General features: G+C 40.0%; 1 protein-coding gene across 1 annotated transcript in view; it reads right to left on the bottom strand.

Moving 5' to 3' along the window:
* The window catches only part of THBS4 (thrombospondin 4), a 46,023-nt gene extending 26,319 nt beyond the window's left edge, over positions 1 to 19,704 (bottom strand). The window contains exons 1-2 of the mRNA XM_019641010.1: positions 19,415 to 19,704; positions 13,908 to 14,111 (exon numbers count right to left, since the gene is read on the bottom strand). Of these exons, the coding sequence (XP_019496555.1) occupies positions 13,908 to 14,111; positions 19,415 to 19,502 (292 nt within the window). The 5' untranslated portion in view covers positions 19,503 to 19,704. The remainder of the gene's footprint in view (positions 1 to 13,907; positions 14,112 to 19,414) is intronic.
* Between the last annotated feature and the right edge of the window lie 419 nt (positions 19,705 to 20,123).

Below are 20,123 nucleotides of genomic sequence, written 5' to 3' on the forward strand. Positions count from 1 at the left end.
TAAAAGAATGCTAGGCATGGATAGGCCTCTGTAAGCACATAATGAATTTAACCTGTCATATTCTCTCTCAGCAACCCATCCTCAAATTTAACAATGCTCAGCTAGAAAATTAAAGGTACCTATGGTTGCAAAAGAAGAACGAGGACGGGGGTCCACTACCTTATTTTCTGTTTTTGTTTTTTCTTTCCCTTATGCAGGTAGCTATCCATTCACATATCTAGTTAAACTCACTAAATCAAAATTCATCCAAATTTTAAAATTCTGGTCTTCTGCCTAGCTTTTTACTCCATTATGCTCTGAATATATTGAGCCCTGAGCTAACATCTGTTCCTAGGTTCTGAGCCTTTGGGAGTGAAACTCATTGCACCCAATGAGTCTACCAAGTACAACTCCAGGCTGATTCACAGGTACCACTGCCAAACCCAGGGTGATCGTATCAGAGCAAGCAGGGGAGGCAAGACAGGGAAAGACAGAGATAGGAGCTGCAGATGCACCCCAGCACCCGCCGTTGTCCGAGTGGATCCAGTAGCAGTGGAGAACCTGGTTGCAACCCCCACTCAGCAGACCGGAGGCTGGTACGCACTGAGGCTGCTCCCAGGGATACGTGGAGATGTGGTGGCTGTGCTGCCGCCATCACCAGAGGAAAAAAACAAAGCTGCAGATGCGCAAAAAAGAGTCTTTCTCACCCTCGAGCCTCCCTTACCCTCCCATAGCCCACCCAGACCCATCAGACACAGCAGCAGTGGAGGCAGATCATGAAGGGGCAGAAGTAACATTCCAGCCAGAGTGGCCTGTAATCACTGCAGCAAAACCCAGTGAAAAAACAAAGTCACAGATGCTTGAAATAGCTTCCCACTGCCCACCCCTCCCCCATCCATTGTGTTAGAACCCAATAGAGGTTTTAAGCTGAAAACCTCAGATAATACCCTGTGGCTGGTGACTTCTGGTTGCAGGTAAGCAGCACCTGAAACTCATAGGTCAAGAGTCCCATTGCCCAATACACCACAGGGGCAGTGCCGTGAGACAGAGGCGACTCAGTCATACAGAGGATGTCCACCTCCTTGGGGAGTACAGGGCATTTTCCCTAGCCAAGGGAGTAGTGCATGTAAGAGAAAACAAAAAATTGCACGTCAGCACCATGTACTGGAAAACAAGAATAATATAAAAGGCTGTACGCCACCAAATTTGATACCTTACAAGAAATGGACAAATTCTTCAAAATATATAACCTCTTAGACTGACCCATAAAGAACTGAAAAACCTAAATAGATTAACAGTAACAAAACTGAAAGTTATCAAAAACCTTCCAAAAACCAAAAGTCCAGGGCCAGATGGCTTCACTAGTGAATTCTATAAAACATTCAAAGATTTACTACTTATCCTTCTCAAACTTTTCCAAATATTGAAGAAGAGGCAATAGTTCCTAACTAATTTTATGAGGCCAACATTACCCTGATACCAAAACCTGGTAAGGACAACACAATAAAAGAAAATTACAGGCTAATATCTCTGATGAACATAGATGCAAAAATTCTAAACAAAATACTAGCAAATCTAATATAACAATACATTAAAAAGATTATACACCGTGATTAAGTAGGGTTCATTCCAGGGATGCAAGGATGATTCAACATATGCAAATCAATCAATGTGATACACATTAATAAAATAAAAGATAAAAATCATATGATCATATCACTAGATACAGAAAAAGCATTTGACAAGATACAACATCCACTTATGATTAAAACACTTAATAAAATGGGCATAGAAGTACCTCAACATAATAAAGGCCATATATAACAAGCCCTCAGCTAATATACTCAATGATGAAAAACTGAACGCTTTTCCTTTAAGATCAGGAACAAGACAACGATGCCCACTCTTGCCACTGTTATTCAACATAGTACTGGAAGTCCTACCTAGAGCAATTAGGCAGGAGGAAGAAATTAAAGGCATCCAAATTAGGAATGAAGAAGAAAAAACTGTCACTTTTTGCCGATGATATGATTCTATATACAGAAAATCCTAACGACTCCACCAAAAGACTATTACAAAAATAAACAAATAGAATAAAGTTACAGGATACAAAATCAATGTACGAAAATTCGTTGAGGTTCTGTATACTAAATGAAATATCAGAAAAAGAAATGAAGAAAACAATCCCATTTGCAATTTTAACAAAAAGGATAAAATACCTAAGAATAAACTTAACAAAGGAAGCGAAAGCCCTATACACAGATAGCTACAAGACACTGTTGAAAGAAACTGACAAATAAAGAAATGGGAAAATATTCCATGTTCATGGATTGGAAGAATCAACATAGTTAAAATGGCTACACCTAAAGCAATATACAGATTTAATGCAATCCCCATCAAAATCCCAAGGGCATTTTTCAAAGAAAAAGAACAAAAACCCCCATCAAATTTGTATGGAACCACAAAAGACCCTGAATAGCCTAAACAATTCTGAGAAGAAAAAAAAAAGCCAGAGGTACCACACTCCTTGACTTCAAATTATACTACAAATCTACACTAATCAAAGCAGTGTGGTACTGGCAGAAAAACAGACACACAGACCAATGGAACAGAACTGGGAGCCCAGAAATAAACCCACATGTACATGGACAACTAATTTTTGACAAAGGAGTTAAAAGCATACAATGGAGAAAGGAAAGCCTCTTCAATAAATGGTGCTGGGAAAATTGGAAAACCACATGCAAAAGAATGAAACTGGACTGCTACCTGACAGCAAACACAAAAATTAACTCAAAATAGGTGAAAGACTTTAATATAAGACCTGAAACACTAAAATACTTAGAAAAAACATTGGTACTAAACTTACGGATCTTGGTCTCAGAGAGACTTGCGAACTTGACCCTCAAAGGCAAGAGAAGTAAAAGCAAAATAAACAAATGGGACTATATCAAACTGAAAAGCTCCTGCATGGCAAAACAAACCATCAACAAAACAAAAAATTAACCAATTGAATGGGAGAAGTTATTTGCAAACCATACCTCCGATAAGGAGCTAATAACAAAATATATAAAGAACTAATACAACTCAACAACAAAAAAACCAAACAATCCAATTAAAAAAAAATGGGCAAAGGACCTGAACAGACACTTTTCCCAAGAAGACATACAAATGGCCAAGAGATATATGAAAAGACACTCAAATCACCAGAAATGCAAATCAAAACCACAACGAGATACCACCCCACAACTGTTAAAATGGCTATTATCAATAAGAAAAAAACAAGTGTTAGGATGTGGAAAGGAACGCTTGCACACTGCGTGTGGGAATGTAAATTGGTATAGCCACTATGGAAAACAGTATGGTGGGTCCTCAAAAATTAAGAATAGAGCTACCACATGACCCAACAATCCCTCTTCTGGGTATCTATTTGTAAAGTCATGTGTACCCCTATGTTCATTGCAGCATTATTCGTAGTAGCCAAGACATGGAAATGACCTAAGTGTCCTTCAATAGATGACTGGGTAAAGAAGGTGTCATACATATATATAAGGGAATACTATTCAGCCATAAAAAAGGACAAAATACTGCCATTTGGGACAACATGGATTGATCGTAAGAGTACCATGTTAAGTGAAGTAAGTCAGATGCAAAAGGAGAAGAACCATATGATTTCACTCATGTGTGGAATATAAAACCGAAAGTAACAAACAAACAAACAAACAAAACAAACAAATTCATAGACATAGACAACAGTATGGTGGTTACCAGAGGGGAAGGGGGTTGGGAGGAGGATTGAAGAGGGTAAACGGGGTCAAATATATGGTGACAGAAGGAGACTAGACTGGGTGGTGGGTACACAACGCAATACACAGATGATGTGTTATAGAATTGTACACTTGAAACTTATATAATGTTATTAACCAAAGTTACCCCATTAAATTTAACTTAAAGAAACATAAAAATACATTCCCAGTATTTTGTTGAGTGAAAAAAGGTTATAAGTCAGTATAGTTTCATTTAGGAAAATAATATGTGTGTGTGTGTGTGTGTGTGTGTGTGTATAAATTAGAAGGAGATATGTCAATATTAATATGGTCATTGCTGTGTGCTTAGATGATGTATTTTTTTCTCTTGCTTATCTTCATTGTCTAATTTTTCTACAAGAAACATGCATTACTTTTATAATACAAAAAAGTAAAAAAGAAATGAATTACACACATACACCCAAAATGTGCTTCTGTCAATCTGTATGATTTGCAGCAAGTAATTCGGACCATCTTTCCTCAGGTACCTTTTTATGTGGAGTGTAAATGCCAACTTGGTGCTGTCCCATGGAGTAGCTAGCCAGGAATCCCTGTTTATGTTGCAGTATTGCCAAAGAAAATAACCACTACTGTGAAACTTGAAGGCTTTCTCCACATTACACTTTCTAGGTTGATGTTCCCACCCCTTTAAACTCTGACTAGATTTGCTTTTCCATTTGACCATGGCTGGAGAGGGCCATTTGGCATCAGGTTCTATGATGTTCAGAGAGGCCAGGAGGAGTCAGATAAAAGATCTCTTCTGCCTATGTAGTTACCACCACTTGCTGACTGAGAGAAAAGAATTAATAAGACCTAGCAGGACAGATTAGCTAGACTATAGAACAATACTACATTTCCTGAAATAAAATATTGATGACTTAAATAAGTGTGGTATGAAGAGAAAGAAAATAGTGGGCAGGAGGAAAATAGACATGAATTAAAATTCCTGAGGTATTATAAATATGAGATAGAACAGAATTTTTACCCCTTTATTTAATATTAAGAATTTACAATAGTAACTGCATAGCTGGAAATTGGAGGCATATAAAGTACCCAAAAGAAGGAGAAGTTGAACCCAAACATGCATTCATTAAATTTTTTAAACTTATATTTATTTACTTTTTCTGAACAGTTTTTCAAATACCTGGAGTTTTTACAGGTCAATAAAAATACCACTTGGACCACCAAACTTCAGTTAGGTCATAGACATGTATACTCAATAATCTCCTTATTCTCATCATGGCTACGACCTCTGTTCCTCATATTAACAATTTAAGAGGATACACGTAGTAGCTTAAAACAAATACTCTTGTTTTTGTTCCCTAAACTGAGATTTCTGTGGAATTCAAAGGAAACATATTTTCACAGGCATCTTGCCTGCATTTAACAGACCTTCCAGGGCATGTGAGCCATGATTTATTTTCATAACTGAATAGCTAAGTTTAATTTATAAATACAGAACCTAGTGGAGTACTTTACACATAACAGGTGCACATTAAATGTTGTGAATATGAACTTTCAATGAATAATTTACATGATTGCATTTAAAGCTTTTCACATAAAATATAAAAAGTTTAGAGACTGGCAATTCAACATTTATTGCAGGTAGCAAAACCTACTATTGTGTTCATGCTGCCATTTAAGGGTACTCCTGCCTTGCTTTGCGCTGCAATGAGCACTGAAATGACAAATTCCTTATGCTCCTAGATCTTGTGACAATAGCAAGAAGAAAAAAAAAGGAAAAGAAGAATTATGGAAACTTCCATCTTCACAGTGTCTGTTAGCAGAAATATTATCAAGTGCTTTGACATTTACCATTCTTCATACTTGATCCAATAACTCTTGTTTCTCTTACGGCTTCCACTTTTCATTTTTCTTTTTTATTGCAAATTTCTTACTTCAGTGCTTCTATACTTATTTCATCTTCAGAGCAGTAAGACTACCCCAGAGGGCAGACAGGCACCTGCTCAGAAAACTCAACATTTTCACATCAGTTATACAGAGTCCAGAACAGCCTAAAGCTCTGGCCTGGAGCCTGCAGCCTGCTGGGCGACCTCCTCCAGAGGCAGCATCATCAAAGTGGAGACAACAGACATGGTTCCTTCTTCTCTCCAGCCCCCGCTTTCCAGGGCTCACCTCACCCTATCTTAGCCTAGCACACACACATAGTAGAGGGGATCAAAAGAGAGGACAAAATACCACAGAGCAAGGAAGACAATCATTTCCCCCTCTGGGGGATGGAAAAGCCTATGCCGTGAGGTTGGAAGGAGTGGTCTCTTCCTGGGTCTACCACACCTCTACCTGTCACCACCCGTGGAGAACCACTCAGAAAAACAGTCACTGGGAACTACTCTTGTTTCTTTAGCTGTGGCATATTCAGTTCTCTTGCTCCCTTTTCATTCGCCATGAGCTGAAACAAGTTTGCTTGGGGATTTCGGCCTAGCTCTCTCACTAGGCCTGTGCAAAGAACTCTGAACGTCTGATTAGAATTGAAGGCTGTAGATCTTCAAATGGCATTTCTGCCTCTACTCTGTTCCATCTCTGGGTTGCTTTGTCAGATTCCTGACTCACCTTCCTACTTAAGACTCTTTCTGCCATTTTTCTGGACAACTGGAGCTTCTTATAGGATTCCATAATTCTTGTTCTGACCAAGCGATGGCCTTCTCAAAGCAACACAGGAACAAGCAAATGAAATCTTTTAATAGCTCCCTAGTGGTTCCTAAATAATGCCTGAATTCCTTATCCCAGGACTGACCCCAACCTTCCCGCCACCTTCATGACCCTCCCCGCTGCCGGTGCCCAGCCAAGCTAAACAACCTGTTCTAGGTTTTCACCCCTCTCCGGCTTTCCCCAGCCTCCCTCATCCTTTTCTTCCTGTGTAGAATGTTCTCTTCTCCATAGCTTCTGTCCATCACTGCAACACACCTGAAGCCAAGATCCAGCTCAAATGCATCCTACTCCCTGGAGTCTTCCGTTTTCTCCATGGTTGAAAGTTATTTGTCTCATTTATATTCCCAGAACCCTTTCTTGGTACTTTTCTAGATGTACTTCTCCAGGACTCAAATTCCAGTTATGGCTCAGATACTTAATAGTAAAATTATTATTATTATTATTATTATTTTTTAAATGTCTTTTTTTTTCTTTTTTAGCTGAGCCATCCTGCCACCTGTTGGCAGTTCAGCTTCTGCTCAGCTCAGGCCGGGAATCGAACCACTGTTGCTCAGAGCTCAAACTCTTGAGAGAGCTCTTAACCAATTGAGCCACTCGGCCGACCCAATAGTAAAATTATTAACAAGCCTAGGGTCACATAGCTGTGTGTCCATCTCTTAAGCTTCTAAATGGATTTTTAAGAAGCTGTCTTTCCTACTTCATTTTGATTTCAGTGGTAGTCACATAAGAAAATGCAAAACTAGAAACTGCTATACAAATGCAGGCATTTATATATCTATTTGTGTTTATTTCTTATCTTCTCTACTAGAGCATAAACTCTTGGGACCAGGAATCTATTTCTTACTAATTTTCCCATATACCATTGCATCTGACAGCACCAAATACAACTATTTATTGAATAAAAAAATAGAGTATCACATGTCCACTCTGTTTTTTTTTTAAACTACCATCTTTTTTAAAATGTGGGGCGCAGTTATCTTGTAGTTTATTTACATAAACCCTTCCGTTCTAAACTTAGCACCTTTGTGTACTTGACAATTTGGGGCCTGATTTTATGGCTACCTTTCCATGTTTGGGTACCAACCTGACACAGGAACCATGCAGCCCGGCCTGATTAAATACCATCTCAGTGACAAGCAGGGGATGAAAAAGTAAAGCTAAGCAATAAAGATTTGAAATATTGCTATCTTGGGGAAGAATTTCCAAAGGGCATTTTTTGTTTTGAAAAAAATGGACCTGGTAGTCAAAAATATTACGATGTGTTGAATGTCAAAGCAATGAAGCCGTGTCAGCTTTAAAGAACTGGAAATAATATTTTGTCTGCTTGGGCAAAGGAGTTCAGAGTGACCTGGCCTGCCGGCTGCGAACTCAGGAAGGTAATCGGGACTTTCTGCTTTGCTTGGCAAATGGCTTTGCTCTTTGGCACTTTTAAATATATGATGAAAGCCATCGGTGTCAACCTTTCCTCTCCTTTTAAAATAATTGTACATTTTAAAACGCTTTATTGCCATTAATGTCTCTTGTGATGGATATTCTTGTTTGCCTTTGCTTATTTATCTTTATGCCCTATACTCTAGGTCTCTGTAACTTTAATGCTTTGGAAATATATAAAAAGTAAATCATCAAATTGCTTTCCCTGTAAGTACTCCGGGTGACTCCCAGGTGTGACAAATGTAGTTTGTGTGATTCAAAATTTTTCTTACAGTGGTTTGGAAAAATGCAAAGTTTACAGAGTACACACACACACACACACAGACACACACACACACACACACACACACACACACACACAGAGCAAAGAAATCATCTGCTGAAAGGAAGCACAGTAATTACATTAAACATCTGCAGCGGGCTTTATATTTTGAGGAATTATGAGGCTCATCACTGTACACAGCTATCTTGTGGATGAAAAAGCAGTGAGTATGCACAGGATCCGAAGGTCATGTTATAGGAGAGAGTTGCAAAGCAATTTCTTAAGTGCTCATGGAACCTCTCTAGCCTTGGAAGGGCCACTGAATATTAGCATTATAAGTCATTCAGCTTAATATCTCACTTTGCAAATTCCTTCAATACAAACGCAGCCTCTACCAGCACATTTCCAGTAACAAGGAACTCATTCTTTTGTGGAGAAAACCGTTTCATTTTTGGGTTGCTCTCCAAAGATTTTCCTAATACAGAGCCAATATTTGTTTCCTCTCACTTCCACCAGTGGGTCCTAATTTTACTCTTCAGAGCTATAGACAGATTTAGTCTCATCCTCAATCCAAATTATAGCCTTCAAATATTTTAAGGCAACTTCTCTCTCTCTCTCTCTCTCTCTCTCTCTCTCTCTCTCTCTCTCTCTCTTTTTCTCTCTCTCTCTCTTTCTTCTGTTTGACTCCTGTATTTCTCCAATTCCTTTCATTTTTTGACTTAAGATGTAGTAAAAAATGAAGTTTAGCAGGGTGCTGTTTTGGTGACTCTCAAGGTAATCTCTGACGTGACGGTGTCCCTGTGAAATGTGTCCAGGACTAGACACAACATTCTAGATGTGGCCTGGACAATTCAGAGTGCAGTGGGATTGTAAGGTCCCTCAATCTGGCCACATGTGCACATTTACAAAGCCTGGGATTTAAGGAGCTTTATCAAACCATTGCATTACTGGATCTGTATCCTCATTTGGCAAATAGTTTTGAGTAATTACTATGTCAGTATGTCAGGCACTGTGCTCAACACTGATTGGTTCTTAGTGTTGACGACTAGAACTCTTAGGATAGGTCTCCCACATCCTGTGTTTCTGTAATTTACTTTTCATGCCTAGATGATGAATTTACATTTATTCCTGTTAAATTTCATCTGACTTATGGTGGCAAATCATGTCAGCCTGGCAGGTCCTCATAAATCTTGATGATGGCATCCAATATGTTCTAATGTCTTTTTTCAGCTTCATACCAATTGCAAACATAAAATAACATCTATGTCTTCACCTAAGTCACTAATAAGTTGAACAGTTCAATGCCCAGGATGGAGCCTTGTCAAAAAACACTAGATAATTTGCTACAAGGCACCTTACCAACTCCTAACAGTACTATTTATGTAGCTCATTTTAAAAATGTTATTCAGAAGGGTATAATGAGTAACTTAATACAATTCTTTTCTGAAGTCAAGATACATTATGCTCACAGCATCTTTTTGATCAATCAGCTTAGGAACTTTACTCACAAAAAAAGTTCGGCATGACTTATTTTTAGTAAAACCATTTGTCTTCAAATAATCCTAGCTTTCTTTTCTAGATAATCCTAAAATGCATGAATAATAATCTAACCCTATTGGGGTTTGTCCTAAAGTTCTCTAAAATTCTTTCCATTTTCTACATATGACCACTTTAAAATTGAGGTCACTCAAAGGCACCTCATAAGAACACTGTGAAAGCTAAAAGAGAAAATGAGTGTTGAGCCTTTAGCACAGTCCTGATACATTGCCAGGGTTCCATAAATAGTATTGCTGTTTGAGGCACCTCATTTTTTTGCCCTTCATTATTGGGTTTAGAATTCTAATTTTTCAACTTTTCACCTCTCTCAAGCTGTATCTCTTTTTAGCCCACAGGCTTCAGAACCACTACTCTGAACTATCTGACATCTGCTACCTTTAGGCTAAGGAGCATGACCGACTCGCTCAGGTCATTACTGAAAATTCTTAGGGTTCCCTTAATTTCAACAGCACCAAGTTGTTCTTCTGTGGTGATCAAATTAGCTAAAGAAGGAGTTCTTCTCGTTAGCTTTTTCTAAAAGGCGAAGCTTTCATCACGGCAAGCCAAGAAGAAGTCACCAAATATCATCTTTGGAAAATAGTTACCTAAACAGTAGAGAGATGTGTATCTACCTCTACACATCCACCTCCATCTCCCTTTCTCTCTCCCTTCCATCCCTGCTCCCCTCCTTCCCTCCTCCTCTCCTTTTCTTCCTCCCTTCCTTTCCTGCCTTCCTTATATAAGAACCTGACATTTTTACTGAGCATCACAGTCTAAAAAAAGTTATTATATTTTATATAATTCACTTCTTGCAATCAACCTGTGAGGCGGCTATTATCTCACCCCCACTTTAGAGATAGTAATTGAAGCTAAGAGCGATTCAGACATATAGTCACAGTGACACAGTTGTTAAGATTTTTAACTGTGACTCAAATGCAGATACTAACTGGAAAGTTGCCTCTATGCCAGATATGACAAAAGCATCAACCATATCTTCTACCCAGTCAGACTGTTTCTGTAGAATGCCTATTTCTATCAATATTATACCACCTGCATCACTAATAATCTGATAGATAATTTTTATCAGAAATACTACCTATATTTCTTCTATATCCTCATCTAAATGGTCAACATTTATTCATTAAAAAATGAATCAGACTCTATTACATGTCAGACATCGTTTAGCTTCAGAATTGCCATAATAGTGTGTGTTTTCTTTAACAAACAAGTCTACTCTTCTCAGCCTGCATTTATTCTATTCAATCTGTTTAGGAGCCACTTCTATGTACAAGGCCCTGTGCTAGATGCTGCGACAAAGGTGAGTTAAAGGATGCTCAGTCCCTGCCTTCAGAGAGCTCACAAACTCCTGAAGAGAAAACCTAAAAGTAATTCAAGTATGAAGGCAAACCAAGATTAGTGCCTTCCGTAGAGGTACAAAGTGATATAAGGAAAGATGTCAGGGGCTTGAGATGAGTGTTGACTGTGTGGGATTTTGGCATTTGGAGATAGTGCAGGGCATGTTCCAAGGAGAGCAGAGGGCAAGGGCAAGAGGGTGGAGAAGGAAAGAGCACGGGTAGGGCCAGGGAATGGTAGCTAGTCCATCTCGCTGAAGTATAGGCTGCATGGAGGGCTGGAAGGAGAGAGAAATTGGAAAGGCTGGTTGGGGATCATGCAGTGGAAAGCCCTGAATGCACGGATGGGGCATTTGTTTACACCTTATTCAGGCTGGAATGGGAAGTCATGAAAGGTCTCTGGGGTGAGGCCTAACTTGATCCAAGCTATGCTTTGTAAACAGCAATGAGGCTGTGGGTGGGATGACGTGGAGAGTATGAGAGTAGAAACAAAAACTCGATGGTAAACTAATTCTTGGCAGTCTTCATGGAATACACTTTAGTTTATTATAGGAGCTCACCGAGGGCCCAGACAACCAAATCCTGCTCGTTGACAACCAAATCCTTCACTATCTATGAAGTCACCCTCTCCCAAATCGTGGCCTTTAATGCAGGGAAAGATGGGTCCTATTTCCTAGTCATGTATTTTAAGTCAGTAGAGATACATCTTAACTAATCCCTCTCATCTTCCCCTCTGACATGGCGATCAGCTGGGATTTACAGCTGAATCACATGATGGGTGATTCTTCAAAGGAAACACACTAACAGCCCCCTTACCTATCCATCTACCTGCTCATATATCTAGCATTACCCCTGCTTATTAAAGTTAACAGGAAGAATCAGTTCAAGGAAGTGCTTCCTATGTTTCTAGGCAACACAGACCTTCCACAATGGGCTCACACATACTGGCCAATTTAGAAATAGAGGGTGAGATTCAGTGAGGGTGAAAAGCCAGAAGCAGTTTTTCACTCTTCAGAGGGCCTTTTAGCCAAGCTGAGTGAGCTAACAGAAAAATCTTCCATGCATCTAAAATAGGTTAGTGAGAAGCTACCAACCTTTAGATCAGTGGTTCTCAACCTTTCTAATGCCGATCCCTTAATACAGTTCCTCATGTTGTGGTGACCCCCAACCATAAAATTACTTTCGTTGCTACTCTATAACTGTAATTTTGCTACTATTATGAATCGTAATGTAAATATCTTTTTGTTTTGCGATGGTCTTAGGCAACCCCTGTGAAAGGGTCGTTCGACCCCCAAAGGGGTCATGACCCACAGGTTAAGAACCGCTGCTTTAAATGAAGAAGGGTGGTTTTTACAGATCACAAACTGAGTAGCTGGGCTGTTAGAAGATGATGTTCCTTCAATAGATGTGAGGCAAAATGGGGCTGTCTGATTCAAGGCAGAGAGACGGGCAAAATTACCTTCCACCAGGGTTGAAGGTGGGGCAAAGGGAGCAGGAATGGGTGGACCATGTCCCCAGGCTTTCTTCTTCATTATATGAAACCTCACCGCAGACCCCAAAGGGGTCTGTGTGGGGGGCGCACAGACAGAGAAAACAGGCTTGTGAGTGGGGTGGGAGGAGGGAAAGAGGATGTTGGAACTTGACATAGAAGGGGTTAAAAATCCCATTCCTTCTTGCTTTTAACTCTATAGTCCTATGAAAGCTAAGAATTAGGAATGTCCTTCAGCAATTAATGTCTGCTGACTGAAGTTCAATCACAATTAGAATCTAAGAGCACTGTAAGTATCTACGTACTTTGTAAAGCAAACTGAAATAAATATAAAATCTAGCTAGAAGGACTGGTCCTCTTTCTTTTATTAAAAGCATGAGGCAGCACGAACACGTAACTGTCACATTCCTCCATAAGCAGGAACAGGTGTTATCCCCAGGGCACCGGCTGAGGGGAAGGTGATGAAAAAATAGAGATCTTTTTCTTTGGGAGTCATTTTTTAATACTTGTAGTAACTCATTTTGACAGTGAAACATTTGACAGCAAAGGGACCAAACAGGTGACAGACCTGTGTAAATTGGCACAAAACAGGTGGAAAAGAGATCTGCTCATTTAATTCTACTGGCTGAGGTATAGTCTCTTCATCAAGTCCAGGAAGGTGCTTACAAAGCTAGGAGTTAGGTTTGCTAAGCCACATGCTTCCAAGGTAACATCAAATGGTGTGGTGGTTATGCACTGAATGTTTGTGTTCCCCCCCAAATTCATATGTTGAAGCCCTACTCCCCAATGGGATGGTATTAGAGAGTGGGCCTTTGGGAGGTAATTAGGTTTAAATTAGGTAATAAAGGTGGGACCCCCATGATGGTGTTAGTGTCCTTATAAGAAAAGGAAGACAAAAAGCTCTCTCTCTCTCTCTCCACTGGCACACACCGAGAAAAGGCCATTTGAGGACCCAGGTTCTCCTTTGGAACTGAATCTACTAGCACGTTGATCTTGGACCTACCAGCTTCCAGAACTGTGAGAAATAAATGTCTGTTGTTTAAGCCACCCAGTCTAAGGTATTTGTTACAGCAGCCTGAACTGACTAAGACAGGGGCCTAACTGTCCTGGGTCCTATCCCTTCCAGAACTGGATTCAGAGTAACATGAGGGGAAATGTCAAAAAGCATTTTGACCACAAGCGGTCCTTCATTTTTCTCTCCCAATATCAACTCCCTCTCCCTAGATAGGTAAAGACACAATTAGAAGAATTTGGTATTGAAAACTGAAATGAATAGTGGATGAGGCTAAAATTGTATAAGAGAGCCCATCTTAAGAAAAATAGACAGAAAAAGTGGAACAGAAAAAGAGGATCTTTAAGAAAATGATTTATGCGAATTTGCTTACCTTTGTTTAAGCGTCCCATCACAGTAAATTCAAAATATTTGCTGTTGTCCGTTGAAGAGTAAAGGCCAAAGATGGTGGGGGAACTTTTAGTCTGCAGCTTGAACGTGGAGATTACATAGAGCTCATTCAGGGTGGGGTCGGTCAGGATTGGCTGCAGAGCAGCTGGGTTCAGCCTCTGGCTGGAGGATGGGAGAAGGTCGAAGACTGGTGGGAAGGGGAGAAAGAGGTAATCAGTGCAAGAGTTAACTTTGGGGTGAACATGGTTTTTGAGGGGGGACAGTTTGACAGTAAGCTATGAGATAATGTATACTAACGTGGTCATCATTTTTCCACATTGCCCAATTCCTTGGTTCTTCCTTATTATTCTGACAGTGGCTGAACATTTGAACCAGAAGAAATATAGTGAAGTATTTATCACTAGGTTATAGCCCCCAAGAGAAGACTAAGTTTTCAAATCCAAAATTGTGTTTGGCTGAAGAAGTGGCTCTGAAAATGCCCACTGGGCAAAGCACTGAAGGATTAAAGTACAAGGTGGACAGGTGAAGGCATCCAAGTCATTGCTTTTCTTATGTCCTCAAGAAATGAATTTCTGGGGTCCTTGGGGTTCCTCATACACCTCCTGGATCAGAGCCAATTATATTTTCCTGGTCGATGATAAATGACATAGGAATGCAGCAGAAAGCATGGATATGGTGGGAGCTCAAGTGTCAGAAAAAAGATTTAACACCTTTGTCAGACATAAGTGTTCCCTTTGGATATTTACAGTTCTCCAGTATTTCTGTGTTAAAACATCCCAAATGCAGAAACAAAACAAAATAATGTGGTCTCTATTTCTTGACTGTAACCTGACATAGAGTTGGTGTACAAAAACTAGAATCTGCATTTGTATAAGTTGATTTTGATCAAGCTAACAGCACTTTCTCTCCAACTTTATAATATTTAAGAAAGCCATGAGAGAGTACATCCAGAGTTATTTAAAAGGCAATGGACAAATTTGGGTCATACTCACTAGAAATTAGTATTTCTGTTGGTTTATGCAAATATTGCTTGAACAATTCCACAGCCTGCGTGAAATTCAGCCTCTAGAGCTGTCCTGTCTACAATAATCTGGTTACTAAAAGTGGAATAGTATTTATAATTTATAAAGAGCTCTTAAAAATCAATAAAATAAGCATCTTTATAGAAAAATGGGCAAAGAACATGAAAAAGCAATTTACAGAAAAAAGTTACAATGGCAAATAAGTATATACTCTTATATGGAAATGTTCATATGCTAAATGATGAAGGAATTGCTAACTTAAATAATAAGGTATTTTCATATCTAAATTGGAAAAACAATGAATACAATAATACCTAACTGTTGATGAAGGTTCAGGGAAATGGGAACTCATATACTGGTGGGTAAGGTTTAAACTAGTATAAACATTTTGAAGACAGCTTAAATAACGGTATCAAAGGCCCTAAGACATACATGCTTTTTGATTCAGTAATTCTACTTACAGGAATTTACCCTAAGGAAATAATAGATAACATGGTAAATTCTTTAGGTACAGAATTTCTATTTAGGAAGGATTATGTCAAAATCTAATTGTAATAGGTGGGAAACCCAAAGCTCTGTTGGCACAGTGCTTTGTTATGAAAAGAAAGTGTCCTTAGCGAGAAAGAAGGGCTTGATAGAGATTAAGGGGATTTTAGCCATCCAAAGTCATCCTGTGGCCCTGCAATTGTTCAACAATTATTATTTGTAATGTGAAAACACTGGAAGCAACTTATATTAGAGCCCAGGATAAGTAAATTTTGGTCCTTCCAAAAAGTAGAATACTATCTATTTAAAAGGGTAATGCAGCTGAACACTTATAGATATGGAAATATGTTTATATTAAGTGGAAAAAAAGATTATAAAACTATACATACAAGAGGATTCCATTTGAAACATATATTTGCATAGAAAAATATTTGAAAGACAACAAAATGCTAGCCTGAATAGTAGCTATGTCTGGGTTGTATAATTATAAAATTTTAAATTTCCTTTTCTTTTGCTTATCCAATTATCTATCTTTTACAATGTAACAGGTATGGCTTTTGTAAGAAGAAAAATAAAGTAATAAACAGGCAAAAACCTACTTACTCAAGATTGTCTATTCTTTTTAAAAGACAATCTGTCTTCAGACTGAATCGCTATTGTTTCTTTTATGTATTCCAAACCTTACACAATAATGAATTTACAACTAGAAGTGCTGGAAACAAGAGTACCCTACATTCCCCGAACATGAAGAGTGCTGCCTACTGTACTTCAAAAGAGGAATAGCATTTTTAAATTTCCAGAGAATTGGAAATTCCGCCGTTGAGGGCAAAAGGAAATAAGACAATATGTTTAAAAGTTCCATTCAGGGCAAGGCATCTTCAGAAAAAAGATGTGTCTTTAAGGCATGGGAACTGCATTCAACACTAAACTCAGGAATTCCTGATTCTTGCTTTGATTATGATCATTTCCATAATTTAGCTTAAGCTAAATTTACCGTACTTCAATCTGTATGGTTTGTCTAATCCACTGGCTTCTCTCTCAAGAGGCAGAATAGGGATTAGTTAGTAATGAATTTGGAGAGTGTTTTGAAAAGGAAATGAGACACTACAATTTTCTATTAATGTTATTACATTTTAGTAATAGCCCTAGAATCTAAGCACAACCTCCTAGTATTAGAGGTGAAATTACTGCTACCAATGAGCCCTACTACCACAGTATGAAAATCAAGTGCATACTAATAAGATTAGCAAGGCTAGCTCAGGGGAGAAAGGAGATTAGCAAATTATCCAATTGAACTGATAATTTCGAGAGTAATTAACTCAATATAAGTATCTATCAGAAAGTTAAGTTAATCAGATAATCTACAGCACCTATATTAACCTGATAATTTAGGTAGTATAGACTGATTTCAAGTCTCCATAAAACAGGCAGCTCTAAGGAGAAGCAAAATCCATACCAGTGGCACACTAGAAAGTTGTGTGTTTAAGTGTCAGAAATTCATATAACACAAAGTACTATACCCATAAATTCAAACCTGTCAAATAATGTCTGCAATAAGAAAACTTTTGAATAATGTTTAAAAGCTTCCTTTCTTACACCAAGGGCAACAAAAGCAAAAGTAAACAAATGGGACTACATCAAAATAAAAAGCTTCTGCCCAGCAAAGGAAGCCATCAACAAAATGAAAAGGCAGCCTACTGAATGGGAGAAAATATTTGCAAATCATAAATCTAATAAAGGGTTAATATCCAAAATAAAAAACTCGCACAACTCAATAGCAAAATAAATAAATAAATAAATAATACAACCCAAACAATCCGATTTAAAAATAGGCAGCTCTGAATAGTTTTTCCAAAGATGATGTACACATGGTCAATGGGTACATGTAAAGATGCTCAATATCATTAATCAAATGCAAATCAAAACCACAATGAACTATCACTTCACCCCTATTAGAATGACTAATTAAAAAGATAAGAAACACCAAGAATTGGTGGGGATATGGAAAAAAGGGAACACTTGTACACTGTTGGGTAGGAATGTAAATATGTGCAGCCACTATGGAAAACAGTATGGAGGTTCCTCAAAAAAATTAAAAATAGAACCACCATATGATCCAGCAATTCTACTTCTGGGCATTTATCAAAAAACAAACACAAAAACACACTTGACAAGACATATGCACCCCCATGTTCATGGCAGCATTGTTTATAATAGCCAAGATATGGAAATAACCTAAGTGTCCACAGATAGATGAATAAAGAAAATATGATATACTATATATACATATACGTGTGTAGACACACAAATGTATACACACATATCTATACACACAAATATATATACACAATATAATATTATTTAGCCACAAAAAGTAGGAAAACTTCCCACTTACGACATGATGGCATATGTTAAGTGAAATAAGTCAGAGAAAGACCAATACTGTACGATCTCACTTAAATATGGAATCTAAAAAAATAAAAAAACAAGCTCACAGATACAGAGAACAGATTGGTGGCTGCCAAAGGTGGGGGTTGGGCAAAATGGGTGAAGGGGGTCAAAAGGTACAAACTTCCAGTTATAAATAAATAAGTCATGGGGAAGTAATGTACAGCATGACAACAATAACTAATAATACCGTATTGCATGTTTGAAAGTTGCCAAGAGAATAGATCTCCAAAGTTCTCATCATAAGAAAAAAAAATCTGTAACTATGTATGGTGATGGATGTTAACTACTTATTGTGGTGATCATTTCGCAGTATATACATATATTGAATCATGCATACCTGAAACTAATAATAATGTTGCATGTCAACTAATTTAAAGGAAGGAAAAGTTTTCTTTCTTGCCTTCCTAGAAGCAAGGTCACAATGAATAAATATTATAGATTACAATATTTCAAATATGTCAACCCAAACTAAAAGCAGTACAGTACCCTCCTGAAACCACAATTCTGGTTGCTTGGTCTGGAATCAAACTGAATTATTTGGCGAAATGCAAAGTTTCAATGGACGATTACTTCAATGGGAGGGGAAGGAATTTGAGAATGCCCTCACAGGCATTCTTCTTTCTGGCTTCGTGAGAAATAACTTCAAGTTGTGTGTCTCTTCCAGCTTTATTTCTTTAGTCAGCAATAAATCAACCTGGTCACCCATTTGAAACAGATGAAGGTCATCACTGGGTAGCCAGTTAGAGCCCCAAGATCTTGCTTAAATAATTTCTTTCTTTTGGCCGTTACAAAAAATTCTGTTTAAGCTTAAGTGCTTTCTGCCCAATGGCTATTTTCACCCCATCTCACAAAGGGAGTTTGAGGCTTATTCAGGTGTCTTTTCAATTACTGTGTTTATCGAACTTTTACCTCTTTACAGAGAAAGACCGATATTTCAGCCCTTCCTGTTCTATTTATCTTAGGAATCAAGCGATCAAGCCAACTCCCAAAGGAAGTTTTGGGATTGAAGCAAAGTTAGGGCAGACAAAGATGAGTGGCAGGGCAAACTGGGTAACCCTGCGCCTTTCTCGGGGACGTCGGTCTCAGACTTTGGAGGTAAACAGGAGAGCTCCCGCCGCCTCGAAGGACTTAGGAGGATGGGGAGAGGGGAGCTGCGGCCAGATAGCCTCAGGGGGCAGAACCCGGGTTTCACTCTCCTCCAGGGCGGGCATGTGAGAAGGCTAGGGCGGTGTAGTCAGCTTGGAAGTTAAATCCCACGTCTTTGCATAGACTGAAAATAAGTTTTGCACCGCACCAACTACTGTTTAGGGAATTGGTCTCATCGCAGGATAATCGAATCTCAGAAATGCTACTCTAATCACGGCTTCCCATCACAGTCTGCTTTGACTCGGGTCCCACAGGGACAGAGAGGTGCCGGGCGAGGCCACAGGAGTCAAGGGCGCGCTGAGCTGGTCCCCCCTACTCGCCCCAGCGGGGCGCGGACAGCGGAGCCCGGGTCCCGCTGTCCTCGCCGCGACTCGAGCCCACTTACCCTGGGGGGTGGCCTGGGCGCCGTCCCCCAGACAGGGTTGCAGGGCCAGGTGTAACAGAAGAAAGGCGGCTCCACGCGGGGCCAGCATGTTGATCTTCCTGCTCCCCTCGGGCGCCCGCGAGCGACGGCAGCTTTGTCCCTGCCTCAGTGTCCCCGGGCGGCGCGCTGTGTCTGGGTGGGGCCCTCCGGGGGCGGCGCAGGTGAAGGGTGCGCGGCGCGGGGAAGGCGCGGGGCTGGCGTCCCGGGCTGCCGTCGCGGGTGGCACTCGCGTCCTGGCGCTGCGCAGAGCTGGTGCGCTAGCGGCTGGGCTGGGAGGCCGCTGCCCAGCGCTTTATGGCCCGGCCGGCCCCCGGGCGGGGGTGTGGGGGGGAGGGCCGAGTCTGGGGCGGCCCCCTTGGCTGGGATCCTCTTTTGCCGGGAAGAGTGGGGGCGGCCGGAGCGGGGAGCATGGGAGGCGGAGAAGGAGGCGTAAGTGTGGGGACGCGCAGGAGCCCAGAACCGACCCGGTTCTCGGGTGGGCGTGTGGGCGGCCCAGTTCGGCGCGGGGGGCTTAGGAGCGGGGAAGAGAGGGTGGGCGGGAGGTGGCTGTTGAGAAGGTGAGGACTATGCGAGAGGCGCACAGGAGGACAGGGTGAAGATGAAGGAAAGGGGGGAAAGGAGGAAGAAAGTGACACTGACCCGTGAGCTTTGGGTACCACCAGTTCCCCTT

Source organism: Hipposideros armiger, unplaced genomic scaffold (assembly GCF_001890085.2).
Source record: "Hipposideros armiger isolate ML-2016 unplaced genomic scaffold, ASM189008v1 scaffold_55, whole genome shotgun sequence".
Taxonomy (NCBI): Eukaryota; Metazoa; Chordata; class Mammalia; order Chiroptera; family Hipposideridae; genus Hipposideros; species Hipposideros armiger.